The sequence below is a fragment of the Caloenas nicobarica genome, chromosome 8, assembly GCF_036013445.1.
Source record: "Caloenas nicobarica isolate bCalNic1 chromosome 8, bCalNic1.hap1, whole genome shotgun sequence".
In the NCBI taxonomy this organism is placed as follows: Eukaryota; Metazoa; Chordata; class Aves; order Columbiformes; family Columbidae; genus Caloenas; species Caloenas nicobarica.
In genome coordinates this window covers 21,262,676-21,277,344 of record NC_088252.1, presented here as the reverse complement: position 1 = coordinate 21,277,344, position 14,669 = coordinate 21,262,676, and the positions used below count along the sequence as shown (strand labels likewise).

Here is a 14,669-nt window from a genome sequence, read left to right as displayed (position 1 = left end):
AGGACACAAGCTCAGACTTCACAGAATCACAGAATGTTAGGGATTGGAAGGGACCTCGAAAGATCATCTAGTCCAATCCCCCTGCTGGAGCAGGAACACCTAGGTGAGGTTACACAGGAAGGTGTCCAGGCGGGTTTTGAATGTCTCCAGAGAAGGAGACTCCACAACCCCCCTGGGCAGCCTGTTCCAGTGTTCCGTCACCCTCACTGAGAAGAAGTTTCTTCTCAAATTTAAGTGGAACCTCTTGTGTTCCAGCTTGAACCCATTACCCCTTGTCTTACTGTTGGTTGTCACCGAGAAGAGCCTGGCTCCATCCTCGTGACACCCACCCTTTATATATTTATAAACATTGATAAGGTCACCCCTCAGTCTCCTCTTCTCCAAGCTAAAGAGACCCAGCTCTAGAGACTTTCTCTATTCCAGTATATTTGGATGGTTCTTGAACCATCCTGAAAAAAGACTCCAGTTTCTTTCTTTCCTCTGGGGTTAGCCCTTTTGGTCTCCTGAAGTTGTTCTGTAAGCTTGATTTTTTTTTTTTTTTTTTTTTTTTTCTTTCCAAAAAAGTTTCATATTTCATTTCATAATGCACATTTCTGGTTTTCTTCCAAAACCATAGCGTGGGTTAACACATGCACGTTCTTCACCTGTACTTCTCAAGAACTGAGGTACCTTATGAAGATTTGCTGTACGATGCCGGTTCTAAAATACACGGGAAGAACAAATATTCAGAGTGTTCATGATTAAGGAGGTATTTTTACAAAGAAGTCTGTGTAGGCCTGACAGGGTGAGAATTCCAGATCACCTTTTCATCACGGTTGTAAACGACACCTAGAAGAAATGAACAATGCAGAAAAAAAAAAGCTATTTCATGAGTTAACTTTTTTGTCAAGAAAGAGAAGATATCCATAAGGAATTAAGAGTAAAACAGATCAAAGAAAGATTTAGAAATTAAGGCCAAAATGCAAGCTTTTCCTGTGAAACATCTTAAAAAGCTAAAATTCACAAATCCCATCACTTCAGTGATCAGAAATCACATGGACAAACTTTTTGAAAAAGCTGCTGACGTTCCGCTCTGCTGTGAGGCACCCCTTAGAAATCAAGTCTTAAGTCTTTACAATATTATAATATCATTAGAATTTCTAAATAGCAATACGTAGGATCCCAAATTAATATCAAGGCCAATCAGATGGATGAAGGCTACAATATAAAATTAAAGCTAGCAGATCTATGGTGACACCAAGAATGAAAACATCAAAATATATCCAGATACGTAAAGAGTGTTTACATTCTTGAAAGCAAATGTAAAAGTCAAGTACAATCACCTACTCATCACCAATAGTCCGGTTCCTCACAGGCATTACAGCAGAGGTAGGTACTGGGGAATGACTTGAGGGAGTAAATAGTCATACAGAAGCTTCTGTATATCCAAGTGGTGTTAAAAACCAAATTTTGTTAGCTAAGAAATGCTACTTTTCTGGCAGAGAAACAAATCCCAAAGATTAACCAAAGATTTTGAGTCTGCAGCAAGTAAATGAGACCATTCCAAGTCCAGTCCAGTGGTACGTGATTCTCAATAGTAATTAATACAAAAGCCTCACTGATGCTTCTGCAACACTTTGAAAACAAATTAAAAATGTATCACTTACTTCTTGCAGTACTTGACCAAGTGTCTCCCGGCTGTGAATGTGCTTCCTGTTGAAAACCCAAACCACACTTATTTCTGCACAAAGCATTGGGGGATTTTGTAGACATCAATCACTTATCTCACCTCAAAAAGAGACGACTGTTATGCCAGGCTTTGTTCCACATCCTTTCCCTTATGGAATCTCGACACGATTTTACATAATCTTACCACAATCTTATGGAATCTACAAACTCTGATTTAGACCTGTTATTATTCAGGTCAGGAGCAACTACCTGGAATAAGGTCTGCTACTTGTTGCATTCTTCTCAAAAACAACTCTGTTTATTAACAAGCTTAGCAGAATTTCAGCGTAAATCCTAATAGCCAGACACAGCTCAGAATCAGTTGCTTTAGTGCCATCTTCTCTAGCACTAAATAGCTGCTATTCAGCAGTTGATATAAGATGATTTTTTTAGCCATTCTTCCAATATATTCAAAGTGGTAAGCACTGCTTGCAAACACAACACAAAGACTCAAACCCGATATTTTCTATCAAAAGTGAGAACACGTTACGACAGTTATTGTTTCGAAATGTCCTGTAATACACGCACTAAAAATACCAGAAATGCAAATAGAAGGCAGCATACTTGTACCTGTCTATTTTGGTTGCTATGACCACTGTAAAACTGCCTTCTGTGTTGGGCAGGTATGTGGAAGGTACAATGATGTAGCTGCCTGCAGGGAGCTGGCACAGCCGGCTCACCTCCTGCGAGTGGCAGTGAGGGACACAGCTCACCAGCGGCTCCAGGTGCAGAAAAGAAGTATGTGGCTTCCAGCTGCTGTTCGGCATCTGCAAAACGCAACAGAAACATGCCAATCTTTTCAGACATTTCAGACTTCGCAGTGTTAAATTCCTGGTATACCATAGTGTGGTATGTTCCATTTATATGCCCTTCCAAAGACCTACTCTTCTATACAGAGCTATAGAAGAAAGGGATGGGAAGGCATCCAGAAAACCCAGATTGCAGTATTAAGTACAGATAAATCATTCCTAGCATGTTTGTAGACAATTTATACAACCCACTAACCACATAGCTCAAAAGCTTTTTCTATTTTCTAACCTCACTTTTCCTTGCTGCAGCCTAATGCACTTGTTTTTCACAACAGACTGTGTCCTTCCTCTGTCTAGTGGTCTTTCCTGTACTACAAATTCGCATTAGGCTTCTCCTCAGTCTTCTATAGGCATGGGAAATGCCAATCTTTCTTCACATATTGCATATTGCACCTTTGAAGCTACACGATCAGTCCTGATGCTCAACTCCAGACTTTGCACTTCAGCAACACCCTTTTTGAAGCATGTTTCCCAAAAATAAAGTCAGCTTTTCCTGCAAAATAGCCACCTAACCAGAGGCTTCCCATCCTACTTTTATGCAGTTGATCACTGGCACATGTGTAGACCCTCTATTTGTCCACACCAAATCATATCTTCTCGTTTCAGATCATCTGTTCAACATATCACAGCCTTTTGAATTCTAATCTTGTCTGTGGATCGAACATCACTTGCCAATGGACAAATAAATAATTATTAAAGATGAAGAAAATAGGTTTTCATGATGAATTACCAAAAAAGTCTGGTCCTTAATCACTAAGACACTGAGAATTCTTTGCAAGTCCATCATTTCTAAAACTAATTTAGAATGTCAGAAGGATTCAGTGGAACCAATGATCTGGTTACTCTGCTGTGTAACTCCGTAGTTACCCCATATCTTCTGCAGGCATTACGTCACAAGATCAGCCTTTCTGCCAGAAGCAGCAAGTCCCTTGGCAAGTGGAAGGAGCACTGAATGGCCTGCCTGACCTTCCCACTCGGCACGTGAGCAACCAAACCGAGCAGGAGTCTTACCTGGAAAATATGGAAACCTATAGGACGGCACTTGCTATCCTGGCAGTGCTGACGCAGGGTAACTTTCACACTGCTTTTTCCTGGTCCTGCAGGAATGGAGAGGGGAAAGCTGGGATTGATGTGGAAGGAGGGGAAGTTCCTGCTGCCTCCAGCACTTTGTCCCTTTTTCCAGCATCCGTGCAGCTGCACTGTCTCCCATTCACCTGCCTGGAGCTCTTCACAGAGGGGGGCATCTCTGGGTGGTGGCTTTAGCTCGCTATCAAACATAAGAGAGAAAAGAAACTAAAATGTATGACCCCTGTATGATTTCACAAAATCTAACAAACCACCTCATAAAAATGAACTACTAGCATTACATAAACTTATATGAATACAATTCCTCCAAACTTTCAGCAGAGAGAAAAAGAGAACTGTACAGCTCTAAGTTCTTGGATAATTCACAGAACTCCACAAGAACAACACAGCGTATACAAAGCACATGCTAAAACCAGATAAGATTTTTGTACATTCCTGAAGTAATGCAGCTCACATATTTTTTCCTCAATACCCTTCTGCTATTTGTCCTATTTGAAAGCAATACAGCTGACAGTGTCTTTGGAGTACACATGAGCACCTCAGTAAGTCCAAAGCATACACTGTGTTCTGTTGTATATTCACTATGTCTTTAATCAGAAGAAACCATCATTTTACCTGCTGACTTGATCACTGTCATGTTGACCCTATTTTGATCCTAGCCCAGTGCTGCTTCTCACAGCCACACAAACAACTTGGTATAGGTTGTGCAACATTTGAGACCATATTTCACCATAACTTGAAACGTATCATCTATTGCTATTTCCAGTTTTCTAGTTGAGAACACACAACAGCTGTTATGACATTCTGCCACTGTCCATTCTAGACACACATCCAGGCTGGCACCTCTGTTTCAGCCCGAGGAAGCGTTATACTTAACAGCAATACTAGAAATGTTATCCCATCACTGAAAGTGCAACATGTTCTACAGATGAAATATGTCCAGAAAGCAAATATATTGCTGGTAAGAAGAACAAAACTTTCACCCATACAGCAAAATTAGCCTCGCGGTTTTGCAGACCATTATTCAGCCTAAGACTTGATGCTACCTTGCTTCCAAATTCCGCAGAGTAAATGATTAATGAGCGTTCTGGTTTTGTAACGTGATTTGCCAGCTTCTCTCCAAGGAGATACAAGTTGACAGTGTACTAACAGAATATAAAAAAAGATTCCAACAGCTTTTAAACATGTTGCCAACAGTATGTTTTGCCCCTGCATGTAGCTTACCTGGCACAAGCTGTTAGACAGCCTCAGATTTTTTCAGGTTTATTGGAAGAAGGTATAACTTTGCTGACTCCACACAACTACTCATAACCATGTCTTCTGAAGTATTTACTTCAAGGCTATGGCCACCAACGCAGAATTGCTCATAAATAATTGACTTTAAAGTGTTGAGATATCTATGTAGTCTGCTACAGTTAAAAAAATTAAAAGTTATCAGAAGCTACTGGACGGACATTGCTGATATTTTCTGTTGGATAAGCAAGCATTTTAAAACAGAAAGAAAAGATTGTTCTAAGTCTGTTACAAAAGTCTCTTTTGTGTCACAAGTTATGAGGAAAGGTCAGCTAGAACACAATATGCAGTGATCCTTCCAAGAATTCTGTCATCATGCTGGTAAACTTCTTGAGGCCTCCACAGTTAAGAAGTTCAGCTGTATTGTCAGTGTTGAATGTTTTAAGTGAAAAACTAATTCTTCATTCAGCTAAAGAAGACAGACCAAACACCAGTGCTATTTTCCGTACCTGCCCTGAAAAGATGAGCCGTGGGCCTTATGTCACCTGAGCCAACTGCTGACACTCCATTTGCATTCAAATCTGTATTGCTCACTAATAACAATGTTTTATGTCAGGAAATCTGTTAGTACGTGTTTACCAGCATACATAATATACTGCTCTCCTTTTCTGTTGCTGATTACAGTAACAGCTGCTTTTTACTTCTGTGGTACATCTTCATTTTTTCCATATATTAAGAAAGAACTTCCACATATTGAGAAATGTGCTCTGCAGAAATCTATTCAGTCCTTTTACAAAATACGCACATTCTCAAAACACTAAGCTGCAGTTTAGAGTCAAGATGCTACTTATGTGACTACTTCTGGCTGATATTTTAACAAGAGGTAGTAGCAGCTTCATGAAAAAAAAAAAAACCACCACCAAACACGGAGATAGAACGCTACTTACCTGAATTCAAAGACAAACCAATGCTGTTACTTGGTACTCTGCACAACCCTTCAAAACATTTTGAACATTTATACTTAGTGCTATACTTCATATATGTTTATGTCAATTACAGAAATCTTCTGTTTTAAACCTACCTGAGAGAGATCCTTCCCGTTGAAAATACACGAAGCAAGAAATTCCCCACTGCATCTTTCAGAAAAGTGCTGGGAACAACAAGATAAAAGCCAGGCGAAAGGTCAGAGCACACATGCACTTCTCTGTCATAGGAATGGCAGATGGTACCTACAACCGGAGGAGCAGAGAGGGTCTTGGGAAGGTTAAATCGTTTCTTCTCCACCTAGAATAGATGCATAATGATGTGTGGTGTTTTAGGAAACATGGAGTTTTTAATAAAACTAAAAATGATAAAATATTGTTTAAAACATTTTTAAACATGCGTACATTTACAAAAGGAAAGAAGGAGGAGAGTATCAGCAGAAAAGCTGAACATCAAAAAGGAGTATAAGGAGTTAACATTCAGGGGCATTAAATTTAGGAATAGTCATCAAATAATCAGCCTGGTAAGTCATACACTAGTTTGGAACAGTCTCAACAGTTCCTCTACTTGGCACTCAATGATAAGAAGAAAGTACTAGTCGACTAACAGCTTGTGCAGACAGTAACCGCACCATGAGATAAACAGGATCATTCCAATGTAAATCAGAGATGTAAAGTATGTGAACAGTTGAATCACATCACTGCCGTAAGGAATGAATGATTTTGCCCAGATGTTTCAGTAATGCTTTAAAACTTCTATTTGCAAAAAGAGAAATGTCATTCCCCTATTACCTTCCAAACATGCAATCCCACAGCCTGGTAATTCTTCCCCTGTATGCCTTCAGTCAAACACGGCTTTTCCTCTGCTAAATGAGCCAGATTTTTCCTTCTTCCAGCCCAGTCAGCTCTGTATTCCCTGTGTTTCTGCAGCAGAGCAATGCACACCTCGCTCTTTTCACAGACTCTCAGCCAGAACTTTGGGTTGGTGGGGAAGCTGCTGTTGTTACGGCAGCCACCTGCAGACTGCCCTCTCACCCAGGATCCAAAGAGATTCTGCGAGTGATACAGCACTTTCTCTAATAAAATAAGAAAAACATGGTGCAGATTTCAGACACCAGCGCCTACTTAATTTTATACAACAGACATATGGCAGAGATTCCCCAGCCCAAAAAAACATGCCGTCATAGCCCAGACACTTTCTCCAAGCAGATAGTCATGACCAAGGTTTTGAAAGGCATGAGAATTAATGTCACAACTGGTAATGGCAGATTGATGACATGATTTTTACAACAATAAACTGTTTCTAGAAATGTGAAGTTTACCTCCCATTGAAAAAAAACAACCACAAACCACCACAAGGCTGTCCAGAACAACAGCCTTCTAGACAGAAGACACTAATCTCTCAAGTAACTAATCTATCTAGCAAGTAACTAGATTTCATAGAAATATCAGACTCCTCCCTAGAGATCTTCAGTTTCCTCTCATCCCTCTGTTCTTCCCAGTAGAAACAGAAAAGGCCTGTGTGTCTAAAGGAGAGGGAAAGACTAAGAAAAACTATGATCTAGTTGCAGCCATTTGCAACTCAAACCAGTCTTGCCCATTGACATAATATTATTTGCACAAGCAAGATGTCTTCTCATACCACACCTGTATAGAGGCTCTGCAGTTGTCCTTCCTCATTGACTGGAAAGCCCATGGTGATCTCATCAAATTCCCTGAAAAACTCCTCTTCATCAACCCAGAATTCTCCCTCTTGGATCTGTGAGAGCAGTTCCGAGGCAACTGCTGGATCCAGCCGGCTCCAGCCTTGACCGCTGCACATAAGACAAAAGTTAACAACTAGTTCTTGGCCCAATCAAGTTCCATAACAATGTTCTATCAAATATCCTATGGAGCAGGACAATAAGAAGAAGGGGTTTCTTTCATTTTATTATCAAATACTTGCATTGAATATTTCCTGTATCCACATTGCTAGCCAATGAGAGGGATCACAGAAAGTACGAATCACAGCATATCAAAGAAAACTTAGAACAGCCCAACACCCGACAGGACACAGCAGCACCTTTAGGTGAAATTGCTACTTTGCTTACAACAGACAGGACAATCCAATCCGAAGTGCGACAGTAGAATAAAGATTTTAACAGTTGTTAAAAATACTGACAAAAAAGTAAAACAAGCTGCACAGTGACTGTTCTGAAAGAATCTTAATGCTCTGTAGTGAACATCAAACCCCACCGTTTGTATGAAGCAGCCAGTTACTCCCATGAGTCTCCCAGCGAAGTCATGATCAACCAAGAATTCAAACACCTCATTATTTAGGGCCCATTAAAAGCTGGTACTTTCAACATTTTTGATTGTTTCACTAACAGCAAAGAACGGTTCTACACTTGAATAAAGCCGGGCTCTAAGGTCACTCAGTGAAATGCCGTCTTCGTGCAACCACATGGCAACTTAGTGTTTGGCAAAGAAACTACAATAGACCAACTGTATAACCAAAATTCTGCCAAAAGTAAAAACTATCAACCCATCCTTTTTAACTCAGGGAAAACAAACCCATTTCTCTAAAATGTTTATTAACACGATCATATTGTTATCATATTTCAATGCTGAAAGCTTGCTCCTTGGGTCAAGAATGGTGTGTTCTTTTGCCTAGTCTAAATATGGCAACGCTTGACAAAAGTAGTGTCTAGTAGTGTCTGAGTAGCATCTGCCCTTTCATTCTTGTTACTTTGCTATATGAACTGCTCAACATATTTCTGCAATTCCTTTAAAATAGATATCTTCTTTATATCTAAATTATATCTACTCTTCTTTATATCTACTCAATTCCAGCTTCTTCTACTCATATTAATCTCCACAAACTACAGCACACAAGCAAAAAACATAAGACTCCTTCCTTCTGCTATATTTTGTTTTATACGTACTCCTTTGCTTGTCTTCCGCAACTGAAACAAGATCAAATAAAAAGAGGTGAGTGAAGCCAAGTGACTACTTACAAGTCACAAACATCTTATGAACAAAGATAATTAGATCAATTGCAGAACAAAACAAAAAAAAGTACACTGCAAAAATCAGACACAAAAATAACCAACATCTTATGTTTATCTCTACAAGAAGATATGATGCTTTGATAAACAAAAAAATATTTGGTATTTAAAAAAATGTAGATTACCAGAAGAAATCAAAATGACTCGCCTGGAACCAACAACCTGTGAGAACTACGGAACTCTGCACAGAACTGCACACCAACTGGAGTCTCTCTCCTCCGCTACAGCCTATTAGCAACATTCACCTTTGCAATAACATCGTTTGCTTCGTGCTTCAGAACTTTCACAACTGATTTTCCAAATGAAAATAAACCTATTCACCCCTCACACCAGGGACCGCTCCAGCACCGCCTCCCCCAAGGATTTCTGATTCGTAGTAGGAAGATTTCCCCGCCTGACACTTCAGACAGATTCAACACGTCTGTCACAATAAAGGCATGAAATTCTCCTCGTTCACTTGCACCTGAATAGACAGAAAAACATTTGAAAGTGAACAAAAGAACCTGTTCCATGTCTTACAAGGAATGACACTAAACTATCCTGTGAAAGAAGACAACTTTGAGCTAAGAGGAAATGCTTTTAAAATCAGTGTTACAAACAGCATTAACAAAGCCAAACAGTTCATTTTAGTTGTGACTATATAAAAATAAAATAAATGACAATTTTAAAGCATATTAACTGACTACTTGATCTCAAACATCTATAAATTCTCGGTGCCAGAATTCATTGGGGTTTTCAAGGGTTTTTTCAGGCGTTTTATCAGAGGCTGTAGGGTTATGTTTCTTTTAGAGAACTGACCAAATTTGCATTAATATAAAACACACTTCTCAAAAGCACCCTCCATCCTGAATTCAACAACATCATTAAATCTTTATTTATCCAAGGTTATGTAAAATTGCACCATGACAATGGTGTGGTACGAGAATCAGCACTATGCATTTGCTGGCTGCCTTGTGCTCTGAACCCTGTTAAATCCAGACAACTACTTTTAAAATGTCTAGAACTTTGCTATCACCTTGTCTGGAATTGAGGACTGAGCAGCTTATTACACATTGTTCCTTCAGATTCGTTAATCTCCTAAACACGGCTTTCTCCAAAACCGTGCCAGGCTTCTCTTTCTCCGTGTTTCTTCCAGGGCCTTTCAGGGTCCATCTTTCAGCAATTCCTCCAGTCAGATCAACCAAAGCATCTGCCACCTGTCCTGCCCACAGCTGTTCGTAGGACCCATGCACTCTGTTATAAAGACAAACAAAAAGTGTCTACAAACAGCAGAACTAAAGAAACCCCACCCTACTCCATATCCCCAAGTAGGCAAAAGAAAGTACATACTGTTTTATTTACAGAATACAACAGCTAAAGAATGTCATTCCCATTCCATTGTTTGATGGGAAGTTTATCACACTTCATGTCATCCTCTATGGAAACCACTCTAGTCTAGTACCAGTCATTTGTACCTTAGTATTTGTGCATTACATTGTCTTTCATGATATACTAACTGCATTCTGTATGAATAAATAATATTGTTTCCTCTCCATCAATTATTCTTTGTTCACTCTGCACAAACAGAGCAGCACATCCTTCAACGACTTAAGCAAATCAAGAGACTGCCCTACCTGATGCAGTAGAAGAAGAAGAAATCAAGACTATACTAGAATGATCGGACAAGATAGAAAAATAAGACTCTACAGAAACAAAAGAAAAGCACCTTACAAACCTACAGAGAAGCTTTAACGTGCCATTGCTGCTTCACTATATCTGCTCCACAGATCTACAGCTGAATAAATCTCTTAATATTTAAAGTCTCTTTCTGCCCTCTGCTGGCAACCACAACCTGTGGTCTGAGTTCTTTTGGACCATTGATGTCCATCTTACCAGTGCACTTGGTCTCTAGATTGCTTTGTCTATCTGGACAGCATTTGGATGGATGTGTCATAAAACATAAAATAGCTGCATTTTCAAACACATGAACAATACGGTTATTTCGTCTCAAAATATGAACTATCCAATTAAGCAAAAGCAGCAGTGGAACTCATACAACCAGAGCCTCAACTGGCAGAAACTTACATTATGTCCTTGCTTTCCATGAAAATGTTTGCACGCTTTCTACTTTTATTTGTGCCCTCTGCCTCCCTGAAATGCTGCATTAGTAAAATATTTCCCTTTATTAAAGTAGATGACCAATAGATAGTGACTTAATGAACATCATTTAAATCCTGATAATTCACTTCAGCTCTTAGTTTTCATCATCGTTCTCTCCCTAAGATTATCTTACCTCACATGCAACTAGAAACACACCTTTTGGATCTACAGTTTAAAGAGCAACAACCAGTAAGGGAAAGCTGGCAAGGATTGTACTTTGTACTGAATAATACACAGATCTCTGCCCAAAACAGTCATATGTGAGAAGTCAGCAGAAGGTAGACAAGTACGGTACCTCCCTTTACTGCCCTTCAGTAACAGAGTTCACATACTTTGCATAAGCTTTTTCCAACAGTGGAAGCCAAAACAAATCCTCCGTCTGACATTGGGAAAAGCAGAGTTTCCCACCAAGGCAAGGCAAGCGATCATCGATGGTCACGTCCACCCAGTGCCCAAACTGCCAAACCCGGCAAGTGAAACAGCCTCGGTACGAATCATCTGTCCAGCTGGGCTGACCTGGGGGGATTACCTAGACGGCAAAAGCAAATGACAACACAAATAATGATTTAAAAAAAACCAACCACAAAACAAAACACACACATACACACAAAAACAGAAGAAAAAACACAGCACAGTGAAAAAATAGCTGAATATTAATTCTAATAGCAATAGAAAAAAAAATCACAATTAAAACAGGAGGAAAACTAAGCAAAACAAACCTGATATTCAGTTTTGAGGCCTGGGATTCAAGAGCAATACACAAACGTAAAGCAGGTGAACAAAACATCTGAAACAGGAAACAAGAAAGTGCTCTATACCTTATTCAGTAGGTATCTACTCTTCTGCAAAGCTACACACGCACACAGGAACCAACAATCTCCCAAAATTCCTTGTTTCACTTGTACATCCTGCAGATTGTTGGAAAACAACCGAGGAGCAGAACAAATGTCCTAAAATTAAAAGAAGGGGAGTTAAAGCCAAAGCCTGCACGATCGTTTAAGGAGGTCTGTGTGTCAGGGAATGGGAGAGCTCCAGACACATCTCCCAAAAATCAGGGAACTTTCACCTCCTGAACATTTCCTTTTCAGACACAGCCTAAGCAAGCAGTAACCAATTACTGCCTTGTGGCTATTTTTGCAGGTACTTTATGTGAGGCAAATCCAGTTCCCACATGGATTTTACTACATAAATGTCACCACCAGATATGACCTTAGCAGAGGCACCAATAAGTGACAGAAACATAATTCATCAGCTCCTTGCCAGACACACGATCAGCTGTGACAGACAGAACTGCTGCCACTCACATGGCACTGCACATCCCGAGTTACAAAAAATCTCCAAATTAGCACAGGAGAAAAACCTTTTCTAGGGCAAATAAAAATAGATTACTTGGTAGCAAAAGAGGTGATTTCAAATGCAAGGTCCTGAACATTTAAACAGATCTGAAAGTCAGTTTTAAAATGATTCTTCTCTCACCTATAAACACTGCAAGAGATGGAAAGTAATTAATCAGCCCTCAGTAATAATCAAGGTGTAAGGTACAAAAGCAGAAAGTTGCACTCTGGGCTTCATCAAGTCATCAGTTTGACAATTCTGTCGGATAATCAACAGCTCTATCACTGCTCTACAGCCAGCCCCAGATGCGGGGCAGAAAAACATCATTATTTGCAGAATAAAAAAATATTTAAAACAAAATATCTGAATTTCAAGCAGTACCTTGCAATTCAAAAGCTCTACATCGAGATTTAAATCAAACCTACTTAAAACCTATAACACAAATACTGTTAACACCAACATACATTGATTTTATCACTTCTGCGTTTCTAAACAACGAAAGCACCCAGAAGCAGTCCTTCAGTGCTAACTGCCATTTACCGCCTTAAAGTCCAGTTCTGCTAAAATCACGGTCTTTCATACCTTAAAACTCACCTTCGGTCTCAGCCAAGATATCTGGCCTCTGAACTGGGCAAGTGGGGTACAATAGTCAAAGAACAGAGAGGTGTCGCTGGCTGGAAACGTGGGGTCTGCGTAAAGGTCTCTTGTCACCATTACGGGCTTTTTCTCCCCCAGCATGTTCAGCACAAGCCGAGGCAGCCGCACCAGCTGCTTCCACGACTCCCTCCGAGCAGCAGCGGGAGCGTCACTCGGGAGCTGCAGCTGAGGCACCGGCAGCCGGGAGATCGATCCGGGAGCACAACAGCTCCTCCCTCCGCCCACGGAGCCGCCTGACCCACGGCATCGCCGGCTGCTGGCAGCCCCCGACACCGCCCTGGAGGTTCCCGGCTCTGCCGGGGAAGAGAAAGGGGCTCAGAGACACCGACCGCCGGCAGCGCACGGAGCCCCTGCCCCGCCGCACAGGCCCCGCCACCGCCACCCTTTCCTCACACCCACCTCCCACCAGGCGCCCTCCGCGCACCCCCCGCTCCCACCCCGGCACCCTTCGTGCCCCAACCAGGCCACCCACAGACGCCCCCGCTCCCGCTCCCTCACCGCCCCGGCCGCCCCCTCACCGCGGCTCCCGCCCCGCCGCCATGCCCGGCGCGCCCGTTCCCGGGGCAACGCCGCCGCGCTCTCCCCGCCCCCTCGGCCAACGGACTGGGCCGCCGGCCAATGAGATGGCGGCAGGCAGGCGCGTGCTGCTCGCACCACCAATCGGCCGCCGGGGCCCGCGGGGCGGGGCCAGGTCCCAGCGTGCCCCGCGGCTGTGGCTGCGCGGGGGCGGCGGCCGCTGCTGGGCCGGGGCTGCCCGGGCGCTGCGGGTTCCCGGGCACGGGCGGGATCCCGCACCAGGAACAGCCGAAGAAACGGGAAACCCTCCTGCTCGGGGCTGCGGGAGGAGGGAGGCGCGATGGTCACCTGAACAGCTCTGAGAGCCCGAGGGAAACAAACCCAGACTCTGTTGTCGTGCAGATTGTGACACAGAAGTTGCTGATCCTCACAAAGCGGTTTCCTGAGATAACGGCAACAATCACATAGCTTATCACTAAATAATTGTGCAAGGGCTGAACTGACAAATACATCAATTCTCATCCTTTGACAGCGGCTACTGCCTGGTGACATCGAAAAGAAAAAAGACATTAAAAAATACTGATTTGCCATAAAAAAGGAACAATGACAGATGCAGCCCCAGGCCCCTGGCAGCCACTGCCATTCCGGCTCTTCGCGTGGGCTGAGGCCGCTTTCTTGTTTGCATTTTGGCCTTTTCCATTAGTGTTTCTGGAGAAGTTCCAGTGGGGTCAGGCAAGCAGGCTGCTGAGCCAGCACAGAGGACGTGATGTTTACAAAAAAAGCCATTTTTCACACTCACCTGTAACGGTGGGTTTGAGTCTAATGGCTGCACGGCCTGGCCCTTGGGTAGAGAGGTTGTCTGAGCGAGAGAGATCCACAGAAAACACTGCTCTGATCCGTTTGTGTCAGAAATACACGCAGAAATCCTCCTTTCAGACCTCCACCTTAGCGGAATGGAAATATTCACAGATAACTGCCGTACCCGTCTGAGCACCGACGGATCCAGAAAAACCTTCTCTGCCCCGACTTATCCCCGTTGTACAGGCAGAAGGCTTCTCCATTGCATACAGCAAATGTAATCAACAAACAAGACTTTTCGCGTTTTGAGCCTTTTGGGAGCAAAGGAAACGTGGCCGTTGAATAAGGACCCCTCTTGT

General features: G+C 42.2%; 1 protein-coding gene across 1 annotated transcript; it reads right to left on the bottom strand.

Moving 5' to 3' along the window:
- Nucleotides 1–517: 517 nt before the first annotated feature.
- On the bottom strand, nt 518–13,560 carry CAPN10 (calpain 10). The gene is made up of 13 exons (XM_065640051.1): nt 13,515–13,560; nt 12,934–13,289; nt 11,823–11,954; nt 11,337–11,533; nt 9,881–10,098; nt 9,187–9,328; nt 7,466–7,632; nt 6,611–6,894; nt 5,917–6,119; nt 3,528–3,783; nt 2,278–2,474; nt 1,647–1,692; nt 518–828 (listed from the first exon to the last, which is right to left on the bottom strand). Exons 2-13 carry the CDS (start codon nt 13,075–13,077, stop codon nt 799–801), a joined length of 2,016 nt encoding a protein of 671 aa, XP_065496123.1. The 5' UTR covers nt 13,078–13,289; nt 13,515–13,560; the 3' UTR covers nt 518–798.
- Nucleotides 13,561–14,669: the final 1,109 nt, after the last annotated feature.

What these genes read in the sequence shown, in the direction of transcription:
- CAPN10 (XM_065640051.1), bottom strand. Translation starts at nt 13,077, where the DNA reads ATGCTGGGGGAGAAAAAGCCCGTAATGGTGACAAGAGACCTTTACGCA. An exon ending in AGTCCTCAATTCCAGACAAG is followed by an intron (nt 9,329 to 9,880) that starts GTGATAGCAAAG and finishes CTGTCTATTCAG; the next exon opens with GTGCAAGTGAACGAGGAGAA. An exon ending in ACTGCAGAGCCTCTATACAG is followed by an intron (nt 6,895 to 7,465) that starts GTGTGGTATGAG and finishes TTATTTTATTAG; the next exon opens with AGAAAGTGCTGTATCACTCG.